Source organism: Macrobrachium nipponense, chromosome 37 (genome assembly GCF_015104395.2).
Source record: "Macrobrachium nipponense isolate FS-2020 chromosome 37, ASM1510439v2, whole genome shotgun sequence".
Lineage (NCBI taxonomy): Eukaryota > Metazoa > Arthropoda > Malacostraca > Decapoda > Palaemonidae > Macrobrachium > Macrobrachium nipponense.
Genome location: NC_061097.1, coordinates 40948706 through 40973705, shown reverse-complemented (window position 1 = coordinate 40973705; position 25000 = coordinate 40948706). Strand labels below are relative to the sequence as shown.

The 25000-nt window shown below is 36.3% G+C and overlaps 1 protein-coding gene across 1 annotated transcript in view; it reads left to right on the top strand.

The window, feature by feature from the left end:
- LOC135209185 (uncharacterized protein ZK1073.1-like) overlaps positions 1–25000 on the top strand; it is a 126240-nt gene that overhangs the window by 68296 nt on the left and 32944 nt on the right. Inside the window, exons 2-4 of the mRNA XM_064241869.1 lie at positions 2856–2906; positions 12559–12622; positions 15974–16091. Of these exons, the coding sequence (XP_064097939.1) occupies positions 2856–2906; positions 12559–12622; positions 15974–16091 (233 nt within the window). The remainder of the gene's footprint in view (positions 1–2855; positions 2907–12558; positions 12623–15973; positions 16092–25000) is intronic.

Below are 25000 nucleotides of genomic sequence, written 5' to 3'. Positions count from 1 at the left end.
TTATAATATATATATATATATATATATATATATATATAGATATATATATATATATATATAATAATCCCCTGAGACTGTCGATCAATCAAATCGTATAATGAAAGCCAGTCAGTCATAAGTAGCCTTTAATCTCTGTTCATCTTAGCATAGCATCCATCCAGTTCTAACTCATTAAAACTAGTTTCCATCTGGATACTGCTTCTGGCTGCCATGTTGGTCTTAACGATTAAGATCTCATCTCAACCGTTTCCCCGTTGTCTTTGTTTTGATTGGATGCAACGTAACAATGAGGAAAGTAACGAACGACGCGTAACGAGAACCTGCTTCTGATTAGATGGGCGAGTTATCCATTGTATGAATATTAGAATGCCGTCTCTCGCGGAAGGCAGTATTGTCTCGTCTCTAAATTCTCTTAGTATATCAGAGCAGTCCTTTTCTCTGGCTTAATCAGTTGCAGATTTTTCAGTTAGAATTAATGGGCACGTAGGCATACATACACATGTTTACTCCTCTCTCTCTCTCTCTCTCTCTCTCTCTCTCTCTCTCTCTCTCTCTCTCTCTCTCTCCTTACAGCTCCCTGTTGAATAATAGTTAAACTTAAAAAGAAGAAGTAGAAGAATGAGGAAGACCAAATGAGAGAAACGAATATGCAACCATACAGACGTGGCATGTAGTATCCTGAGAATACTATTTGTATCTTCAACGGAATATGCTTTAAAAGTAGAGACGCTACAATATGTAAAATCACTCTACGGAAATCACGCGATGCTTTTCACCTGTTACATTATAATTATTATTATTATTATTATTAATATATTATTATTATTATTATTATTATTATTATTATTATTATTGGAGAAGCAAATCCACAGTTATGTAAATGTACATATATTTAAGTTTAAAACAGAAAAGATAGCTTTCGGGAATCTGTCAGAGTTGATAACGGGGAACCGTACAGATTCCCGAAAGCTAATCTTTTCTGTTTTAAACTTAAATAGATGTACATTTACATAACTGTGGATTTGCTTCTCCATTTGAAGACTCGTGCTAATATGAGGAATTTTTAATTATTATTATTATTAAATATATATGTTATTGTATTATTATTATTATTATTAATTTGTTTCCGGGGAAATGTAGGAATCCTAGATAGATTAAAATTGGTATCATAGTTTATACCTTGTCAAGACTTCAACTTTGTCTTTATATATATATATATATATATATATATATATATATATATATATATATATATAATATATGTATGTATTATATATATATATATATACACATATATATTTGCCTGCTTTAATATGAAATTATATTAGGAATAAATTATGTAAATTAACACAAGCTCGTAAACAAACTTATCAACAAATACACGCTACTCAATTTTCGTGTCTATTTATGTACACCTGCATGTCTGTTTGTGCACCTCAGTGTAGCCACGAGAATACACCCACCCTTCTGCGCGTATGTGTATATACATTTCCTTTCTCCCCATTAAAAGGCCTCTTGGTTGAAACCCCTTTTGTTTCACTTTTGTTTCAGTCTTATTGAAGTCGGTGATAGAGGAAGGAACAACGAAGGTCAGACCTTAACGGGGAAATATGTCTCTTGTACCTGCCCAGGGACTTCTGCCGTCTCTCTCTCTTTTGTCTCAAGCCTACATCTCTCTCTCTCTCTCTCTCTCTCTCTCTCTCTCTCTCTCTGGTTTTGTCTCCGGTGGCAAGTGAAGGGAGAGAGAGAGAGAGAGAGAATTATTAACGTCAATTTTTTATTGTTATTAGTTAAGTTATATATATATATATATATATATATATATATATATATATATATAATGTAATTTTATATGAATAGAATATATATATATATATATATATATATATATACCCATACAAAAATATAGAGATACACTTGAAATAAACCTTCCTTCTCTCTCTCTCTCTCTCTCTCTCTCTTTGATTTTGTCTCCGGTGGCAAGTGAAGGGAAAAGAGAGAGAGAGAGAAAAAATTATCAACGACAATTTTTATTGTTATTACAATTAATTATATCTATAGATATATATATATATATATATATATATGTATGTATATATACGTGTATATATCTATATACTATATATATATATATATATATATACTAAATACATCTATAAACTATGTAGAAATACACTTGAAAGTACTTTTCTCCTCTCTCTCTCTCCTCTCTCTTCATTCTCTCTCTCATCTCATCTCTCTCTCTCTCTCTCTCTCATGATACAGTTCCCCTATCCCTCATTGTTCTGAAACCGGACGGAAGTGTCACCACCTGTCGTTAATTAATGAAGGGATACTTCACCCGCAATCTGCCGGTGTCAGATGTTGCATACTGCAACTCTCCTGACCCGACACATTCCTGTCTGTAACATACATGTGACGTGCCTGTAACACAGCCTACTGTAAAGTATCTGGCTACAGCATAGCGCTGTTTCGCTGATGTGTTTTGGGCACCGGTGTACGACGCGCTCACGCACACACACACACACACACACACACACACACACACACACATATATATATATTATATATATGTATATATATACAGAACATTTATTTCTAATTAAATATAGCGTATCGTTTTAATTTTCGTCGGTGAAACAACGTTCTATTTGACCGTAGATTTTAGCACGCGGACCGAGTATAAGCTGGAGATCGAATCCCTCATTGTTTTACTTTTAATTGTCTTGAAATAGATACATCCACTTATAATACTCTTTGGATTAATTGATATTCTTGTGATTTATATGTATGCATCATTTTTTTCCCAATTATTTGTGCCAGGTAACTGATGTATTTTCTCTTCTCTCCAACAGAAGATGGAACTGACCATGTCCAGCGGAAGGAAGTTCTCCGTCTATGTCCAGGTAAGGGGAGATTTGTTGTAACTGTTATAATTTATGGTTTGGGTTCATAACTAATATATACATATATAATATATATATATATATATATTATATATATATATATATATATATATAGATAAATATGTAATTTAAATGTATTAACATGTATGCACCTTTCAGTATGGATTTTGATCCATATCATGATTATTGTTATTAGGGAAAAACTCTCTATCGCGAGAGGATATTTTGGACTGAAGATGAACCCAGGGAAGGTTTCGAAAGCCTTTTGTAAAGTTTTAAAAATTATACACGGACTCTTAACACTTTTTATTATTGTGGACCCTTTAGAACATTATTGTAATTATTATTATTTGAGAAAATTCTGTATGGCTTCTATTATTATTATTATTATTATTTTTTTTTTTTTTTTTTTTTTTGCTCTATCACAGTCCTCCAATTCGACTGGGTGGTATTTATAGTGTGGGGTTCCGGGTTGCATCCTGCCTCCTTAGGAGTCCATCACTCTTCTCTATGTGTGCCGTTTCTAGGATCACCATCTTCTGCATGAGTCCTGGAGCTACTTCAGCCTCTAGTTTTCTAGATTCCTTTTCAGGGATCTTGGGTATCGTGCCTAGTGCTCCTATGATTATGGGTACGATTTCCACTGGCATATCCCATATCCTTCTTATTTCTATTTTCAGATCTTGATACTTATCCAATTTTTCCCTCTCTTTCTCTTCAACTCTGGTGTCCCATGGTATTGCGACATCAATGAGTGATACTTTCTTCTTGACCTCGTCAATCAACGTCACGTCTGTTCTGTTTGCACGTATCACCCTATCCGTTCTGATACCATAGTCCCAGAGGATCTTTGCCTGATCGTTTTCTATCACTCCTTCAGGTTGGTGCTCGTACCACTTATTACTGCAAGGTAGCTGATGTTTCTTGCACGCTCCAGTGGATGGGCTTTTGCTACTGAATCATGCCTCTTTTTGTACTGGTTCTGTGCAAGTGCCGGGCATTCACTTGCTATGTGAGTTTATTGTTTCACTTTTTGTTCGTATTGCACTTCCTACATATGAGAGATGTTATTTCCGTCTATCGGGACTTTGAAACATATCTGGTTCTTAGGGCCTGATCTTGTGCCGCTGTTATCATTCCTTCAGTTTCCTTCTTTAGCTCTCCCCTGTAGCCATTGCCAATTGTCATCGCTGGCTAGTTCTTTGATCTGTCTCATGTATTGTCCGTGCATTGGTTTGTTGTGCCAGTCCTCCTGTTCTTTGGTCTGTCTTTCTCCTGTCCTCTGTATATTTCTGGGTCTTCGTCTGCTTTTATTAGTCCTTCTTCCCATGAACTCTTTAGCCACTCGTCTTCACTGGTTTTCAGATATTGCCCCGCCCCAGTGCTCTGTTTTCGATGTTGACGCAGTCCTCTATACTTAGTAGTCCTCTCCCTCCTTCCTTTCGTGTTATGTATAGTCTGTCCGTATTTGCTCTTGGGTGTAGTGCTTTGTGTATTGTCCATTTGTTTTCCTGGTTTTCTGATCTATGCTGCGGAGTTCTGCCTTCGTCCATTCCACTATTCCTGCGCTGTATCTGATTACTGGCACTGCCCATGTGTTTATGGCTTTTATCATATTTCCGGCGTTTGAGTTTTTTTGACTTGAGTATCGCCTTGAGTCTCTGCATATATTCTTTCCTGATCGTGTCCTTCATCTCTTGGTGTTTTATATCTCCTCCTTCCGTTATTCCCAGGAGGTATTTGTATCCTGTTCTCATCTATGTGTTTGATGTTGCTCCCATCTGGTAGCTTTATCCCTTCAGTTCTCGTTTACTTTGCCTTTTTGTATGTTTGACTAAGGCGCATTTTTTCCTATTCCAAACTCCATCCTGATGTCCCCCGATACAATCCTTACAGTCTGGAATTAGGGTATCTATTTCCTTGATGCTCTTACCATACAGCTTGATGTCGTCCATGAACATCAGATGGTTGATTCTGTTGCCTCTTTTCTTGAGTTGGTACCCGGCATCCATCTTCTGTAGTACTTTTGTCATGGGAAATCATGGCTACTACGAAGAGTAGTGGGGACAGTGAGTCGCCCTTGGAAGATCCCTCTCCTGATATTAACCTCTGCTAGTCTTATTCCAGAGCTTGTAAGTATTGTATTCCAGTTGCGCATTGTATTTTTGAGGAAGCTGATGGTATTTTCCTCTGCCCCATATATTTTCAGGCATTCTATTAGCCATGTGTGTGGTATCATGTCGAAGGCTTTCTTATAGTCTATCCATGCCATGCTTAGGTTGGTTTTCCTTCTCCTACTGTTCTTCATTACCATTTTGTCTATCAGGAGCTGGTCTTTTGTGCCCCTACACTTCCTTCTGCAGCCTTTCTGTTGGTGGGGGATGGTGTTTGTCTCCTCTAGGTAGTTGTATAGCCTTTCACTGATGATACCTGTTAGTAACTTCCACATTATTGGTAGGCAGGTGATAGGCCTGTAGTTATTATTATTATTATTATTATTATTATTATTATTATTTATTATTATTATTATTATTATTATTATTATTATTATTATTATATTTGAGAAAATTTCCTTATTCATTCTGAAATGTCTATTCAAACATCCAATCGTATATGCATTTATGAAAACCTGCAAACTACCGGAGAGAGATAGAGAGAGAGAGAGAGAGAGAGAGGGAGAGAGAGAGAGAGAGAGAGATTCCTTTTCCAAATAAACTCCTTTCCAGGTCTCCATTAGCGAGAGAAAGAGAGAAGGTGAGAGATGGAGTTTGTACACTAGACTTCTCCAGCATCCGTTAGAGGGGAATGGAGTTTATCTGCGTAAAGAAATTTTCTAGTCTTCTTAGAGAGAGAGAGAGAGAGAGAGAGAGGTTCTTTATGGTCCATTGAACCTATATTTCTTCAAAGAAAATCCCTAGGTGTTTGTTATGAGGATTTAGATACTCGCTACGGATTCTTTTTTTTATCCATAAAAGAGAAGAGAGAGAGAGAGAGAGAGAGAGAGAGAGAGAGAGAATCATCTATTATACAGGGTGTCCATAAAGTCCCAGTACCATTCTGAGCAATAAATACTTGTAATGGTACTGGGACTTTATGGACACCCTGTACTGTCCTAGTAAAAATAGTTGGCTATCAAAAAGAAAATGGGACTGACACAACAAACACCAATGACCTTTTTTTTTTATCGTTTATGAGAGAGGGAAAGACAGAGAAAGAGAGAGAGAGAGATGTTCCATACTTTCGTCGTGAATAAAGTACTGTCAGGAAGAAAACGGGAGATAAATAGAAAATGGGAAACGAGATATTATAAACGGACAGATGAGAAAGCATGAAAAAGGGCATTTTTATCCCCCATATTTCTATTTGTACTTTGTGAGTGTTTTTGTAAAGGAATGTTGAAGAGAGAGAGAGAGAGAGAGAGAGAGAGAGAGAGAGAGAGAGAGAGAGAGAGAATGTTACACGCTTTCATAGGAACTAAAAGTACATTTATGTAGATGGCACAGGGGATATAGATTAGACAGAAAACGGGATATTGATAGAGAGAAAACGGGAGATAGATAAATAGAAAACTGTATATAAAGTACTTAGAAAATGTGAGATATAAGGAAAATAGGAGGCAGATAGACAGACAGAGATAGAGAAGATATGAGAATAGTGTTACTATTTGTTATTTAGTTGAGTAGTTTCTTGTAAAGGAATAGAGAGAGAGAGAGACTTTTTTTTTTTTTTTTGGCCCACCGGAACTTTGAACAATCCCGAGGAGAATTTTTATTTGAATTGTTTGGGAGGTAGGTATGAGTGCGGGGGAAGGGGGGAGGGGTGAGTGTCTGACGCAGGTGTTGGAGGAGATTAAGGGGGAGGGGTAAGTATTTCTCTATATTTTTCTTCCCCCTCCGTCATCTTGTTCTATTCCAGCCCATCTTAACCCCTCCACCAATAATGGTTTTCTGCTGTTGTGTCTTCTCTTATAACCTATACCTTCTCTCTCTCTCTCTCTCTCTCTCTCTCTCTCTCTCTCTCTCTCTCTCTCTCCTCCCCTTCCTTTTTAATTCTCCCAGATTTTTTCCCTACTTTCCCCCAACCCTCTTTCTTTTAAAGTCTTCCAGATTTGCCCCCTACCTACCGCTATTTCATGCTGACCCTTCCAGCCTTCTCCCCCTACCCAACCGTCTCCTTGTTTTTTTTTTTTTTTTGTTTTTTTTTTTTTTTTTTTTTTTTTTTTTTTTTTTTTTTTTTTTTTCTTTTTTTTACTGGGACCCCTGGTCATAAAATCCATTTAAAACCCCTCCCACTCGTCTCTCTCTCTCTCTCTCTCTCTCTCTCTCTCTCTCTCTCTCTCTCTCTCTCTCTCAATTTCCGGACAACTCCTCTCTCTCTCTCTCTCTCTCTTCAATTTCCCGGACAACTTCCTTGGAATAGAAAAAGACATTTCTTATAAGACAACTTAGTCGAAGCGGGGGGAAGGTGGGTGGGGGTGGGGGTGGGGGAACAGATCCCCGAAAAAAAGTACAGAGGATCTTTCAGCTAGAAAAAAAAAAATAAAATAAAAAGATAGAAGTTCTTGAATTGCAGCTGGAACACCTTTTCTTTTTATTATTTTTTCAATCTAGTGATATCATATTTATCCTACAAGTAGGTGTCGTAGGCCGTTGGAACGGGCAACCCGGACTTTTACGAAGGGTATCAAGATTAAAGATTTTGAAGGCCTATTGGATGAGGAAGAAAATTTTTTTTTTTTTTTTTTTTTTTTAATTCAAATCTCCACCAGATTCAAACAATGGAGCCATCCGCACCAACCAGATAAAAGACCTCACGACCACAACTCCAACAAAATAACGGAAGCCAACCGTGTTCTCCAACAAAATTAAATGCGATCGTGATCTCCAACAAAGTAGTGAAATCCAACCACGGTCTCCTACAAAATAATGAAATCCAGAGTCGATCTCTAACAATGTGAAATCCAATTCATGACCTCCAACACTAACCACGATCTCCTACAAAAAAATTGAGATCCACTCACGATCCCCGACAAAATAGCGAGATCCAACCACGATCTCCAACACCAACTACGACCCCCAGCAAAATAGTGACATCCAACCACGATCACCAACCAAATAATAAGATCCAGTCACTATCTCCAACAAAATAGCGAGATCCAACCACGATCTCCAACAAATTAGCGAGATCCAACCACGATCTCCAACACCAACTACGACCCCCAGCAAAGTAGTGACATCCTACGCGATCACCAACCAAATATGAAGTCCAACCACGATCCCTATCACTAACCACAATCTCCAGCACACTAACGAAATCCAGCCATGATCTCCAACAAAATAAGCATCACGATCGTAACCTCGCATAAAATAGCATCTATAGACACCACCATTACTATTTTCTCGGGGCTTTCACCCAATACAGATAAACTCCCCTGTTTTGAGAATCGGCCTTTTTTTGGAGAATGGCGGTCCTGTAGATACACTCTTATTTCTCGATTTCCAAAAAGTGCGGGAAGGGGGGGGGGGGGGGGGGGGGGGGGGGGACATTTGCATCCCAGCCGTGATGGTGTTTTTATTTTTATGTAGATGAAGCCGTTGTTTGCCGCGGATGGAATTTTGGAATTTTTTTTTTTTATTTATTCATTCAGATGAAGGTACCCTCGTGTGAATTGCATATCTCTCTCTCAGTGGGATTCCTATTGGCTTTGTCGGTTGGACGAGAGGTGTAGTTGGTATTCTGCTGAAAAATAACAGTGGTGCAACAACAATAATAGCTTTAATAGAAGCACCATCAATAGTCACTACTATTACAACAACAGTAACTACAAAAACAAATACTGATGATTGAGGAAACAAAACAGCAGATGTACCAACGTGATCAAAGCGTTGGTATATTAATGTATCCAGTGATAAGAAATAAATGAAGTAGAATTACCGTTCAATTTGACCGCCGAAAGGTACAGACAATTTATTTTGGGGATACGAAGATCAATATAAAATAAAGAAAATAAAAAAAAGGTTTAACATTACTATAAGAGGCAAAACTAACGAATGCTAATAACTGCATATCGACTTAACAATAAAAAAACCATTGAATTTCTGTTTTTGTGTAAAGAATATTAGTTTTCGGTAAAAGAAAACTACTGAGGTGGCTTTGTCCATCCGCTCTTTTTCTTTCCGCCCTCAGATCTAAACAACTACTGAGGCTAGAGGGCTGCAAATTGGTATGTTGATCATCCACCCTCCAGTCACCAAACATACCAAATTGCAGCCCTCTAGCCCCGGTAGGTTTTGTTTTATTTAGGGTTAATGTTGACCATGATAGTGCGTCTGACTGAAAGTTTCATGGACCGCGGATGAGAGTTTCTTGGGCCGTGGCTGAGAGCTTCATACAGCATTATACACTGTACAGAAAACTCGATTACGCCGAGGAAACTTCTGTGCATTCTTTACGTGTTTCTGTAGTGCTGTCTTTTGATGTCTCCGAATTTTTTCCAAAACCCAATACATTATTGATTGATCGAATGGTATTTTGTTTGTTTGCTTGTTTACGTCTGTTGTTTTCATTATTTTTGACATATATATGTAGTAATTAGTTTGGCCTTTTTAATTCCATTTCTTTAGATATCTCCGGATTTTTTCCCAAAATTCAGTACATTATTGATTGAAAATAGATTTGTTTTGTTGGTTTTCATAATTTCTGACATATATTGTCATTCCTTGGGCCTTCATTAAGCCCTTTCTTATTGACTCTACTAGAGTCGAGTTCGCAGAACTTTTCTTCGAAGTTACTTCTGAAGTTTTGGATGTCAGCAGAGTTCTTCAGGAATCGGGCGTATTGGTGTATTGGTCATCTGTTGAGTTTTCCTGTTCATTTCAGAAGTCTTTGACGGAAACTGATTATTATCGACGAGTCGTTTTAAGTCGATCAAGTCTTCCACTCTTCGTCTAGACTTCTTTAGCCTTGGATATGTTATATAATGTTCCTAGAATTATTTTTCTTTTCAGCGGGGTTAAGTGCCGTCAGTGCACCTCATCCAGTGCAATGTAGGCATTACTTAAGGTTCTTTGCAGAGTCCCTTCGGCCCCTAGCTGCAACTACTTTCGTTCCCTTTTACTGTACCTCCGTTCATGTTCTCTTTCTTCCGTCTTACTGTCCACCCTCTCTAACAATTGTTTCATAGTGCAACTGCGAGATTTTCCTCCTGTTACACCTTTCAAACCTTTTACTGTTAATTTCCGTTTCAGCGCTGAATGGCCTTAGATGCCCCAGTGCATGCTTGGCATTGTGCCCCAAAAAATTATATATATATATATATATATAATATATATATATATATATATATATATATATATATATAAAATCAGCGAAAATTTAAATTTGATATAACAAGCGCCTTTGAAACGTCTTGTGCCTTGTATGGTTAATTTCTTCAATAAGATTTTTCCGATTTTTCCATAAATTCAAATTAATAAAACGGCTTCTCTTAAATGTTTTGCCTTAGATGCTCGATTTTTCCAGAAGATTTTTTTTAATAAGAAGAATCTAATGGATCAAACAAAGCGTCGTATTTTGACTTGGATGTTTAATTTTTCCAGCTATTTTTCTTAATAGAAAAATTTAACGGATAAAACAAATCGTCGTATTGACTTTGATGTTTAATTTTTCCAGCAAGATTTTTTTTTAGAAATTTAATTGTTAAAACAAAGCGTCGAATTTTGACTTGGATGTTTAATTTTTCCAGGTAAGATTTTTCTTAATAAAAGAGTTTAATGGATAAAACAAATCGTCGTATTCTGCCCTAGATTTTTATTTTTTTTTTTCACTAAGATATTTCCATCAAACAGAGTTTAATTCTTAAAACAAAGCTCCCTTTAAACGTCGTTTGCCTTGGATGTTTAATTTCCTCAGTAAGAATTTTTCATGAAAAGATTCTAATTATTAATGCATAGCTTCTGTTGAAGGTCTTTTGCCTTGGATGTTTAACGTTTCCAGTAGGATTTTTTTAATTGAGACATTTTCAGTTTATAAAATATTCAAAACTCTCTATAGCTTTTTATGTATTATTTCTTCAATAACATATCTTCATATTTTTTATTTTTTTTGAATGGAGTGACTTTGAAATGTCTTTTGCATTGGATGTTTAATTTTTCCAACAAATTTTTCATTAAAGATTTTTCAAATTGATAAAACGGATCGACGAAGTCGACCTTTCACTTCAGCCACATGAAATGTATATAAAATTTAAGGAACACAGAAGTAGGAAACCAATTCCAAAGTTTGCTCGATTACTAGACTGTGCAGACCAATCAAATATTGTTAGTTGAATTGAATTGAATATAGAATTTAGGCCAAAAGGCCAAACACTGGGACCTATGAAGTCATTGAGCGCAGAAACGGAAATTGACAGTAAATGATTTGACAGGTGTAACAGGAGGAAAACCTCACTTTTGCATTATGAAACAATTGATAGGAGAGGGAAGAGAATATGAAAGGAGGTACAGTAAAATGAACGAAAGGGGTTGCAACTAGGGTTCGAAGGTACTCTGAAAAAAGTCATAAGCAATACCTATAGTGCACCGCATGAAGTGCACTGAGGACACCACCTCCTCATTGGACGAGTGGGTTACGTGTTCGCCTACCGATTCGGTAGTCCGAAGTTCGGTTCCCCGCTCTGCCAGCGTGGAATCAGAGGAATTTATTTCTGGTGATTAGAAATTCATTTCTCGACATAATATGGTTCTGATCCCCAAGCAATAAAGCTGTAGGTCCCGTAGCTAGGTAACCAATATTGGTTCCTAGCCACGTAAAAAAAATCTAATCCTTCTGGCCAGCCCTAGGAGAGCTGTTAATCAGCTCAGTTAGTGAATATCATACAAGAGTCCTCCTAAGTTACTGTTGCTATGGCGACCTCAGAGCTTGAGGAAATGAAAAGTACTTGATAACATTCGTATTGCAAATGCCGTCCATTAGCGTAATCCCATGTTCGGGTTTAAATGTGCTTTGATGTTTCCCAACTGTCAGCGAAATCGCATTTCATGATTTTGCATCGTCCTATAAAGTTCACGAAGGATTAAGCGTTGTCGTGAGAATTAATTTTGCATGGGTTTCGTGCGACATGTGTGTGCCTGTGGTGTCTGTGTGTGTGTGTGTGTGTGTGTGTGAGAGAGAGAGAGAGAGAGAGAGAGAGAGAGAGACTATGACCGTAGCGTAATACGGATAAGATCATGTAATATAATGTTTTCTTATTTCCTGTAAAGAGAAGATTGTTTTTTCCAACTTAAGCCATAAGCCCTGCCCATTGTGCCCATAGTTGCCAAATGTGCGTGAGAGAGAGAGGGAGAGAGAGAGAGAGAGAGAGAGAGAGAGAGTTTGACTGTAGGATACGACAGGTAAAATCATATACGATGTTTACTCATTTCCCGCAACGAGAGGAACTTTTTTTAACCTAAGCCATAAGCACCGCCCATCGTGTCGGATCTAATTGCCAGATGCTGCAGGATTGATTATATTTGTTTGGATTCCATATTGCATATAAATAAACATTGCATTCACTGTGCCGGAAGCCAATGGCATCCTATTTTTTTTGTTCTGTTCTTTTAATTGTTTGATGTTCTATGCATATTTTTAATGAAATCCTATTTTTTTTCAGGGTGACATGACAAAAGCTGAATCCAGGGCTGTCTTCCTCACTGTCCATGATATGGGATGCAATCGTAAGTATCTTTCTATATATGTGTGAGTGTGGACGAAATTTCAAACTGTCTATAATAATTTTCCTAATGCCAGTCTCTTCATTGACATTTTCCATAAGCTGAATCGTTTCCCAAAGCCTCCGGTCTCTAAAAATTCATAAGCGCGCGTATTGCGTGTGTCCACTGTATATATATATGATATATATATATATATATATATATATATTATATATATACACATATATATATGTGTGTGTGTGTGCGTGCGCGTATACGCGTATAAATACATATAATGTATGCATGTATGTATGTGCCTGCGCCCATTTTGTAGAGACATGAAATGCATATGTGTATAATTATTTTACTCTTAGTCGACCCGTCCGTCCGTTTTAGCGAGAGGAAGAGTCATTCATTATTCATTACCGTAAAGGTTAACGTGCCACATACGAGTATGTAACTCGTTCACTCATCATACTGGGATGTCGACGTGTCAGTTGACACGCTTTCTGTGTCGATTTTGTCCTTATTTCTGTCTTTCTTTTATTTTATTTTATTTTTTTTTTTTTGTGACTTCTGTTTCCCTTCAACGATGATACCTGTATCTGCAGTTATTTATTCCAAGACACTAGACTCGCGTTTGCGAGGTCAATTTATGTACACACGCATAAATCTCTCTCTCTCTCTCTCTCTCTCTCTCTCTCTCTCCTCTCTCTCTCTCGCTTCCGTTCATATTTCATTTGCTCTTCCTCGCTTGATCCCTAATTCTTCTTTCATCTCTTTCATTTTGCATATATATATATATATATATATATATATATATATATTATATATATATATAAATTTATATGGTATAAGTGAATATATATATATATATATATATATATATATATATTTAAATATATATATATACATATATGGAGAGAGAGAGAGAGAGAGAGATAGAGAGAGAGAGAGAGAGAGAGAGAGAGGTTTCTATTCTCTTGCATTTCTATTTTTTTTCTTGAGGTGCTTTCATGTTTTCCAGACATACTCTGTCTTCATCAGTCATATTTATTATCATTATCTCTCTCTCTCTCTCTCTCCTCTCTCTCTCTCTCATTTTTCTTTTAAATTTTATCGTCTCTTTTTTTAGTTTATCTTATTCCATGCATTCATTTTCTTCTTACCGCTCTCCCCTTTTTATCACCATCGTTCGTAATTCCGATTCTTAGCTTTTTCTGCTCGTTATTTACTTATTCATTCTATTATTCTGCGTCATTTCTTTCTATTCGTATTCTCGTATTCTCCCAAATCTCATTCCCCGTTATCCGCATCTTTCCTTTATCACATTCTCTTATCATCTGCTTTATTCCCTTTGTTCTTTTTACAACTTATCTCTTCAACCTTGTTATACTTATGCTCTCTTCGCCCCTTCTTCTTTGTTGCTATTCTCCCTTTCCTGGTAATTTTATCGTTTTTCTTATTCTCCCTTTATCACGTTATCTCCCATGCCCTCGTAGCTATTAATCAACTTTGGTTTTTGTTTATTTTCTCATCCTTACGTTTTTAAAAAAAATTTGTATTCATGTATTTATTATTTTTTTCCCATGTCACATTGCTCTCCTTATCCTCCTTCTGCCTAGTCTCATTATCATCGGGTCTTTTCTTATCCCCCCCTATTTATCACCTTCCATCCCTATTCTGTCAATCACACGGAAAGAAGCCTAACGAGAGGCCATTAAAAGAGATTATTGACGCTTCGTTTGTGTCTACTGTTCGTCTCTTCCAAAGCTATGCTGAGTCTCTCTCTCTCTCTCTCTCTCTCTCTCTCTCTCTCTCTATATATATATATATATATATATATATATATAATACATAAACATATATATATATATATATATATATATATATATATATATATATATATATATATATTATATTATAATGTCAGTGAGCTTGGACGCGGATAGTGTCTTCACCTGTGTCATTGTGTATGTGTATGTATGTCTGTGGGTGTGTGTACTTGTGTGTGTATGTATTTATTCCTTGCGACAAAGAGATCATATTTTTTGTGGTTGTGTGTGTTTATTTGTTCGACTGCTTGTCTGCTGCTTAACAACATTAACAAAAAAAACAAAAAAAACTGTCTCCAAGACAAAGCCTTTGACAACCAACAAACTAATAGTTTAGGAGAAGTCCAAATGTGAATAAGGGAACATTTTTTTTTCTTTTTTTTTTTTTTGAGGTGAATTTTTCCAGACTTGGCAGAAATTAGGAGAAACTTGACGATTTGTTGCCGTGGAAACTGTCTCGCCCATTATTTAATTATGAGGTGGTTTTTAATGAGACCGCCGAGTCGCGAAGAGTCGGTGGAAAATTATGTATAATTGGTGCTGTCTCGAGTTAAAGAAGTTGGAAAGTTAGAGAAGAAGAGATGGCGTAGAAGGAGAGGAAGAGGAAAAGGATAAATGTGTAATAACCAGTTTGATATAATTTCTCCTGATCTCAAATGGAAAAATAAAGTCCGCGATAGCATGTATTTATGTATAATGCTATATACATACATATTGCTCCACGAGGTTCCCAGAGAATTACTAATAAACTATTGAAGAACAATTCTGGAGTTACCTGAAAGAATAAAAAGTTGTTTTATAACTTCCACTTTTCAAAGATGTCATACATTATACAATATTATATCTATGTTTATTCAGGCTGTAGAGGCCAGCAGACCTTACCTTACAGACCTTACAGCTCGTTCGGGTTGCCCCAGGTCCCTCAGTGTGAGGCACCTATGATGCCTACCAGAGAATTGCTAATGCATCTTCCGGTATATTTTGCATCTTCCAATCTTGGATGGTCTGGGATGAAGATGGCGAAAGCTTCCTTTATATAGAATATACATATACATCTCTTCCTGATCCCATTTTCATTTTAGTATTTAAACGTTTTCTGCCACCCTAGATAGCATGCAGTCAGTCAGTTAACCGAATGGGCTCGTTTACAATAAAAAAAAGGATAGTTACTTGATATTAAAATCAGTTTACATAGTGTACATTATTTTCGTTCTCACCCAAATGGTATGCTCATATTTTTTTTATCTTTAATAATATAAAACCCAGCTCTGTGTTGCTATAATTAATTTGCATATTGAATATTATTTAGATTCTCATCCAAAATCTTTTTTTTTTTTTTCAACAATATAAAAGCCACCTGCTAGATTCAATTTGCATATTGCATTTTTTTCCACCAGAATACCATTAAAAAAGATATATTTTTAACTATAAAAACCAGTTACGTGTTGCTAGAATCAATTTACATATTGCTTATGATTTTCATTCTCATCCAAAATTTATCTTCAATTTTTTATTTAATGAATTTTTTCTTCTTCTCCAGATTCCTCATGGATCGAGTTCGCCAACCACCCCGTTATGAGGGAGACCAGAGATCGGTCGATCTTCATCCATGTCGACATCCCTGGTCAGGAGGACAACGCCGAGGACCTTCCCAATGAGTGAGTCGAACAATATTCTCTCTCTCTCTCTCTCTCTCTCTCTCTCTCTCTCTCTCTCTCTCTCTCTCTCTCTCTCTCTCTCTCTCTCGCACGCACACACACAATTGATCTTTCTTCTCTTCCTTTCAGTTAGTTATTTTTTATGATACGATGTATTCTTTGCCCTGTTGTTGTTGTTATTATTATTATTATTATTATTATTATTATTATTATTATTATTATTATTATTACTGTACCTTTGCAAACATAAGAAACACTTTGAGAAAGGAAAATTGTTAATGAATAATGTATTTATATACTTATATACATAGATACATATATACATACATAACATACCTATATGTGTGTATATATATATATATATATATATATATATATATATATACACACACACACGTATGTGTGTATATCAAAATAGTTTTCGTAACAAATCAAACACATTTCCATGCCCTGTGCTAATTTATTTTTTCAGGGAGAGAGAGAGATGAGAGAGAGAGAGAGGAGAGAGAGAGAGAGTAGAGAGAGAGAGAGAGAGAGAGAGAGAGAAATGCAAAGTTTAGAAGAATATATCTGTATATAACTGAATAACTTTCAACACTTTAAAAAAAGCAAAAAAACTGAATGAATTTAGCAGTGTCAATTGAGTGAGGGTCTTCAGCTTCAAACGGTATTTCCGAGTGTTTGCATTCTCAGGGGACGGGAATCTACGGGGATATATTTGTTTTTTACCTTTATGACAGAGAGGATCACAATACACACACATATATATATATATATATATATATATATATATATATATATATATATATATATATATATATAGATATTAGTTACAGACTACAGAGAAGCACTATTTATTATTATTATTATTATTATTATTATTATTCTCGTGAACGCACGAGGTACTTGAATGACCAAAGGCATCGACGACATTGCGTAAGCGGTCTTGCGCGCACGCAATGTGATCTATGTCAAGTAGGATCCATTCTTGAGTAGGATGGAATCCTAGAAGGATTATTATTCCTACGCTTCTCTCTCTCTCTCTCTCTCTCTCTCTCTCTCTCTCTCTCTCGTAGTAGCCATCTTGCTTGGTGAGACGTACCCGCGTGAAGTCACAATAATCAACAGATATCACAAGTTTAACATACGACTGGAATTGAGAAATATCTAGAAGTTCGTGAACTATCGGTGATAAGATTAGTGTGAAAATAGTAGGATAAAAGCGTCTTCTAAGTTAGTTTATCAAGTGTAATACTATAAATCAGAACAGGTTGGCATAAATTTCCAACTGCGGGAAGAGGTGGCGTAATTTGGCGTGTTTAGCAGATTCGCAATACGATGAGGTAGCAGGAAGGGAACTGGCATTTCTCATCTATGAAATCAGCAACAGTCCTAACCAAAAAGATACAAAAGCATTCATAGATATATTAGAAGGATATAATCCTTCAAACTGGAACAAATCTAATGAAAACATCTTGAAAATAATTGAAGAAGTTCCAATAAAATCCAAGTGGTCAAGAGACTCATAAAGAAAATATACATAAACCAACCATATCCCGACAAAGAAAATGAATAAGGTGAATCTTGTGAATATCCTAATTGATGCATTAGGAAAAAGAATGCCAAAAGCAATGCAAAACTGTGTAAGGTTTGGTATAAGCCATGAGTCAATCCACCAAAACCTAATCAGAAAAATGTGCTGCATGCAACATTCCGACCCATCCACAGTGTGCTGAGGTAATACAAGATTTGAGAAAAGATACAAGAATTTTTTTGTTCAACATGTCTATCATGGATAGACAATTGTTATTAAATCAGATGAATGTACAAATAGTTGAGGATGAAGAAGAAGAGGAAGAAGGGAAGAAGAAGAAGAAAAAGAAGAATGGGGGGGGAGGAAACGAAGAGAAAGTAAACGAAAAAATGAAATGACAGAAAAAAAATAAGGAAAAAAGGGGAAAACAAAGAACAAGATAAAAGTATGGATGCAGAGATACTCATTGATACTACATATGAGGCAATAAAGCAGCATACCTACGAAGAAATAAATTACGATATGACAACAGAAAAGCAAATCCCGAAGAGGCTCTACCCTGATCTATACAATGACGGGAAAGAGGAAAAAATAGACAAGAAAGACAAAATCTGCAAACCTTTTGAAAAGAGGGAATTGCAGATTTGGAGAAAGATGTTACTACAAACATCCTAAGATATGTCAAAACTATGAAATATATGGTAAATGTGCATACTTAGATGGATATGGGGATGATTGCAGAGATCTGCATCCAAAAATATGTAAAAACCTAAAAGAAGGAAAAGGATGTAAGTTCGACAAAAAATGCAAATATATGCACCCTGTAGCCATGAATCATAATCAAATAAATAACCAACCAAGTAATAAAATCCAAAATAAGAAAGAAACAAATAAGAGAGAATCAAGATATCAGGTAAAAGAGAAAAGCAAACCACCAATGAGATATGCAGAGGTGTCAGCAAAAAAATTTCAAAGCATCAGCTCCGAAATTCTACTCAAGAGATAATAACTGTATTTATTATGCAAGAGGATATTGCAGAAACGGAGAAAATTGCAGATTCAGACACAATGAATAATTATGATGAAGGACGATCAAATATTATGGAAAAGTTGGATTTTTTAATGTCAGAATTTCTGGAAATGAAAAAAAGAACAACATACCAGAACAGGAAGAGACATGGGAAAATCCTTATTCTACCAGTATTAAATGAAGGAGAAAACACGCAAACCATCATAGTGATGAATGCGCAGGGTTTAGTTACGAGTAACTCAAAAAGAAAAATAGAGTACTTAGAAGAACTAACCCAAAATGAAAAGAAAATAGATATAATGAATATAAGTGAAACCTGGGTATTCCAGAGACTGGGAATGATGATCAAATAAAAGGGTTCCAAACTTATAGATCAGATAGAAAAAAAATAGGAATCAAGGGGGAACCGCAATATATGGGAAAGACAAAAAACAAGGAAAAATATATGAGAAATATAGTAACTCAGAAATGTGAACTAATAGCGGTAGAATTTGAATCTGAAAAATTTGATGACATAGTAATATATAGACCTCCTAATACTAAAGAGTTTTTGACTTAATAATTGAAAAATTGGATGATATATGTAGAAAATCACAAGGACTGGACTATTCTCCTATCTGGTGACTTCAACTTTCCTTTCGTAGAATGGAAAGAGCGAATAGGAAGATTGTGGTTGTACTTATACATATAAAAAAGAGAGTAATAGTAGTGCAGACGATTAAGAGCAATTTGAAAATTAAGCTATTAGATATGCTACTAGTAACCTAGAATACAACATTCAACAAATATCACCTGCCAACAACAAAGAAAGGAAAATACTTTAGAGGACCTAGTCATTTTGTGAACGAGATGAATTATGTTTAAAGAAATAATAGTTTATAATGTCGAGTATTTCAGACCATAATGTCATAGAATTAACAGTTCATTCCAAAGCAAGTGAAATAGCCGATAAGCAAGAAATGAAAAAGTGGGAAGGATATGGAAAATACAACTTCTACAGTAAAAATATAAAATGGTCAGAAATTAATGAAGAATTAAACAAAGATTGGATAAACATTTTCGTAAGTGATGACATAAGGGTAAATACGGAGATATTATATAAATATTGGAGATAATAGTGGAAAAATATATACCGAAGAAGAAAAGTAAACATCATTCATGCTACCAAGAGACAGAAGGATCTTGTTCCAGAAATCAGAAAGTGGAAAAAAGGTCTTGCAAAAGAAAAAAATGCATGGAAAGTTATAGAACTAAAAAGTAAGATAGAAAAATGCAGAACAAAAGATTATACAATCAAAAGAAAATGAAAAACGGGACTTGGAAGAAAAAACCCTATACTATCAAGCAAAACCCCAAACTATTATACTCATATGCGAAGAAGATGAATAAAAGAAGAATAGAAATAGGCCCTCTGAGAATTGAAGGGAGATTAACGAATGAAAAAAAAGGAAATTTGCAAACATACTGGCAGAACGATATAAGATAGAATTCACCCCTAGAATAGATATGAAGATAATGATATAGAAGTAAGGGATGAAAATAGTGAATATTTAGCTGACATAGATATTAATGAAGCTGATATTGTGCAGGCTATTAATGAAATAAAAAAATGGAGCTGCTGCAGGGCCTGATGGAATTCCTGCTATTTTGTTAAAGAAAGTAGTTCATTCTATCGCAAAGCCACTTGCAATATATTAAGACAAAGTGTAGATACAGGCAGATATATATGAGCACAATTAGCATATATTACCCCTACTTTTCAAAAGTGGATCAAGACTGAGGCAAGTAATTATAGGCCTGTGAGTCTAACATACATATTATGAAAGTGTATGAAAGGGTAATGAAGAAAAATATATGAAACATTTATAAAAAATAATTTGTTTAATAAAGGACAACATGGTTTCGTACCCGGAAAAAGTACACCACCCAACTGTTAGTCCACCGTGAAAACATTATTCAAAAATATGAAGCGGAAATGAACAGATGTGGTTTTATTTAGACTTTGCAAAAGCTTTGATAAAGTAGACCATAAAATATATTAGCGAAGATTAGAAAAGCACAATACGTAGATAAAGTAGGAAGATGGTTAAAAGAATTTTTACACAACAGAAAACAGATAGTTATTGCAAACGACGAGAAATCGGATGAAGGCCAAGGTAATATCCGGTGTGCCGCAAGGTACGGTGTGTTAGCTGCAATACTGTTTGTTTATTATGATTGAAAGACATAGACAATAATGTTAAGGATTCGGTAGTGAGTAGTTTTCGCAGACGACACAAGATAAGTAGAGAAATTACTTGTGATGAAGATAGGAACGCTCTACAAGAGACCTTAACAAAGTATCTGATTGGGCAGAGGTAAATAGGATGGTATTTAACTCTGATAAATTTGAATCAATAATTATGGAGACAGAGAAAAGAAAGCTATATGCATTAATAAGGGACCTAATAATGAGACCATCACAAATAAGGGAAGAACAGTTAAAGACCTTTTGGTGTGATGATGAATAGGAAACATGTTAGGACAATGATCAAATAGCAACTCTGTTGGCAAAATGTAAAGCAAAAATGGAATGTTGTTACGGCACTTCAAAACAAGAAAAGCTGAACACATGATTATGCTTTATAAAACATATGTTCGTAGTCCACTTGAATATTGCAATATGATATGGTACCCACACTATCAAAAGGATATTGCACAAATAGAGATGTACAAAGGTCCTTTACAGCTAGAATAGAAGAAGTTAGGACCTAGACTACTGGGAAAGACTACAAATTCTTAAAATTATATAGTCTAGAAAGGAGAAGAGAACGCTACATGATAATTCAGGCATGGAAACCAGATAGAAGGAATAGCAGAAAATATCATAGAACTAAAAATATCAGAAAGCAAGCAGAGGTAGATTAATAGTGCCCAAAACTATACCAGGAAAAATAAGGAAAGCACACAGGACATTAATCCACTACGCACCCAGCATCGATAATGCAGCGTTCTATTCAATGCGTTTGCCAGCTCATCTGAGGAATATATCAGGAGTGAGCGTAGATGTGTTTAAGAATAAGCTCGACAAATATCTAAACTGCATCCGCAGACATCCAAGATTGGAAGATGCAAAATATACCGGAAGATGTACTAGCAACTCTTGGTAGACATTAGAGGTGCCTCACACTGAGGGACCTTGGGGCAACCCGAACAAATGTAGGCTGTAAGGTCTGTAAGGTCTGTAAGGTTCTCAAATATTATTTCTGCTCTATATTGGGAATGTAATTTAGTTTTGCGTCATGACTCCATTTAGTCAGGTGTTGAGTAGAGAGGAGGAGAGAGAGAAAGAACTGGGAACTTATGACACGTACTATATATATAATAATATATATATATATATATATATATATAATATATATATATATTATATTATATATATATATATGTATGTGTGAATGTATGTATGTATGTACTATATGTATGTATTTACATATGTGTAAAACATACGTACATACACCACATTTAACCACCGATGCTCTTGAACATTTTACAAAGATTGCCACCTCTGTCACTTATTCATTTTAAATGGAGTTTATTCAAGGACCGGCTTGCTAACCCCCTCCCCCACCCACTCCTCCTTCCCCCTCCCCCCACCACCGCCCCCCCCCCCCCCCCCCGGTATACCACGTATCGAAGTCGGCTTAAACTAGACCCCCACAATATCTTGGTTTGATTCTCTCTCGACCTCCTTCTCTCTGTATTGACAGAGGGAATCAGAGGCAAAGAGCTGGAGCTCTTTTTGGGGGAAACCGGAGAATGAAAGAATTTTATATTCCCGGGAGGGGTGGGCGCCCGCTGGGGGGGGGGGGGGAGGGGGGGGGCGGACAGGGGGGTCGAGAGGGATTTTGGGTTAATGAGGCGAGCGTAACAAGGAGTTCTACAATTTTGCATATGCACGCGCATGCGCGGGCAAATCATGTTTTCTCTCTCTCTCTCTCTCTCTCTCTCTCTCTCTCTCTCTCTCTCTCTCTCTGTCTTAATTCGTTTGTCGTTTCTCCAGTAAATTTGAAGTTTTTGTTATAAAGTAAAATAATTCTCTCTCTCTCTCTCTCTCTCTCTCTCTCTCTCTCTCTCTCTTTTAATTCGTTCGTTCATTTGTTTTTTTTTCCAGTAAAGTACATCTCTTTTGTATTAACGAAATAGATAGATTTCTTCTCTCTCTCTCTCTCTCTAGCTCTCTCTGCTCTCTCTTTATCTCTCATCTCTCTCTCTCTCTCTCTTAATTCGTTTGTCAGTTCTCAGTACAACATTTGTTGTAGTCTACTTTTTGTGTTATCAGAAAGTATAATAATTCTCTCTCTCTCTCTCTCTCTCTCTCTCTCTCTCTCTCTCTCTCTCTCTCTTTAATTCGTTCGTCATTTGTTCAGTAAAGTACAAGTTTTCCTTTTATAAAGAATAAGAATTCTCTCTCTCTCTCTCTCTCTCTCTCTCTCTCTCTCTCTCTCTCTCTCTCTCTCTCTTAATTCGTTTGTCATTTCTCCAATAAAGTTGTAGTCTACTTTTTGTGTTATCAGAAAGTATAATAATTCTCTCTCTCTCTCTCTCTCTCTCTCTTCTCCTCTCTCTCTCTCTCTCTCTCTCTCTCTTTCTGTATTTTTCATTTTGACCCCTGCAAACGCTGGTGCTATTTACAGCAAAATATATTGTTATAGTACGGCTTTCCTTCCTTATAGCAGGCGTCCTTAACAGGAGGGCATCCATACCCCTTGGGGGTATGAGAAGAACTACTTGCTAGGGGTATGGGACTTCATCTCTGCAATATATATATATATATATATATATATATATATGTATATATATATATTATATATATATATTATATATATATTGTGATTTTATTGTGTCAATTTATACATGGGTACATTTTGCAAATAGATAACTATAAAAAACTAAATACTTTTGATATTCTCGTATTTTCTATTCCTAACTATTCATACCTGAAGTATACGTATTAAACTAAGTACATTAAGTTATATCGTCAACAAATAGGACTTAATCGACTTAACCAAAGGGGGCATGGAACCATTATTGGGCACTTCATTGGGGGTCTGGCGTCATCAAAAGATTGAGAACCCCCTGCCTTTAGATGGTGTGGCGCCAGAAGGCGTAAGTCTCCAGTTGTCAGCAAATGATTGTAAGACGATGTTGCTAATTCCACGCCGTGCTCCATAGATGTTTGAAAGGCTTATATATATATATGCCAGTGGCGTCTGGGTTTTCTCTCGGGCCATTCATCCAAGTATTAACCAAACAACGTTGTTTGACTTTGATGATCGAACGACTTCCCACAGGGATAGATAGATAGAAAGATTTATTTGTGTATCGTGATGAAATGTGTATTATCTTTCGCTGTTCGATAAAGGGAATCAATGTTCAATTTCTTACATCAAAGTCTTGTGTTTGAACTGTTTTCATTTAATTATATTTCTAAATGGAAAATGGAGAGAGAGAGAGAGAGAGAGAGAGAGAGAGAGAGAGAGAGAGAGAGAGTTCCTTCGACTGTAACCGGATTAATTCCTTCAAAGGTCAAAGAAAATCGTTAGTCGGACAGATATAAAAAGTGAGAGAGAGAGAGAGTGATGGAGGGAGATGGGGAGAACCTTTAAGCCTCTCTATTCCTCGTCTACCAAACATCTTAGCGATCTTCTTTTGTCCCTAATCTTCAAAGAACTGCTTCCTGATTCTCTCTCTCTCTCTCTCTCTCTCTCTCTCTCTCTCTCTCTCTCTCTCTCTCTAAGATTTAACGGCTCTACAAAGGTACGGTTCAAGAACTTGAATAAGGTGATCATGGTCTAGTGGTTAGGTTGTGTCTCTTGACTCAACTAGGTCGCTATGTACGTGTTAGCTGGGCGACTATGGTGGATTACAAAGTTAAAGTTAAGTATATCTTAGTTTCACCAGCCCACTGACCTGATTACCAGCTCTCCTAAGGCTGGCCCGGAGGATTAGATATTTTTACGTGGCTAGGAACCAATTGGTTACCTAGCAACGGGACCTACAGCTTATGGTGGGATCCGAACCACAACGAGAAATGAATTTCTATCACCAGAAATAAATTCCTCTGATTTCGCGTTGGCAGAGCGGGGAACCGGGACCCCGACTCTGAGATCGGTAGTCGAGCGCGAAACCAACTCGTCCAACGAGGAACCTTACGGTGGATTACAACCTGAGTGAAAAATGACATTGGGTAGTAATCATTTACGGAGGAATGGGTGAAAACTGGAAGACTAACACCTTCTGGAGTCACTGGCTCTATTGGGGGAAAGTTTGTAGTAATTATTAAATCGTCTCTTTACGAAACGC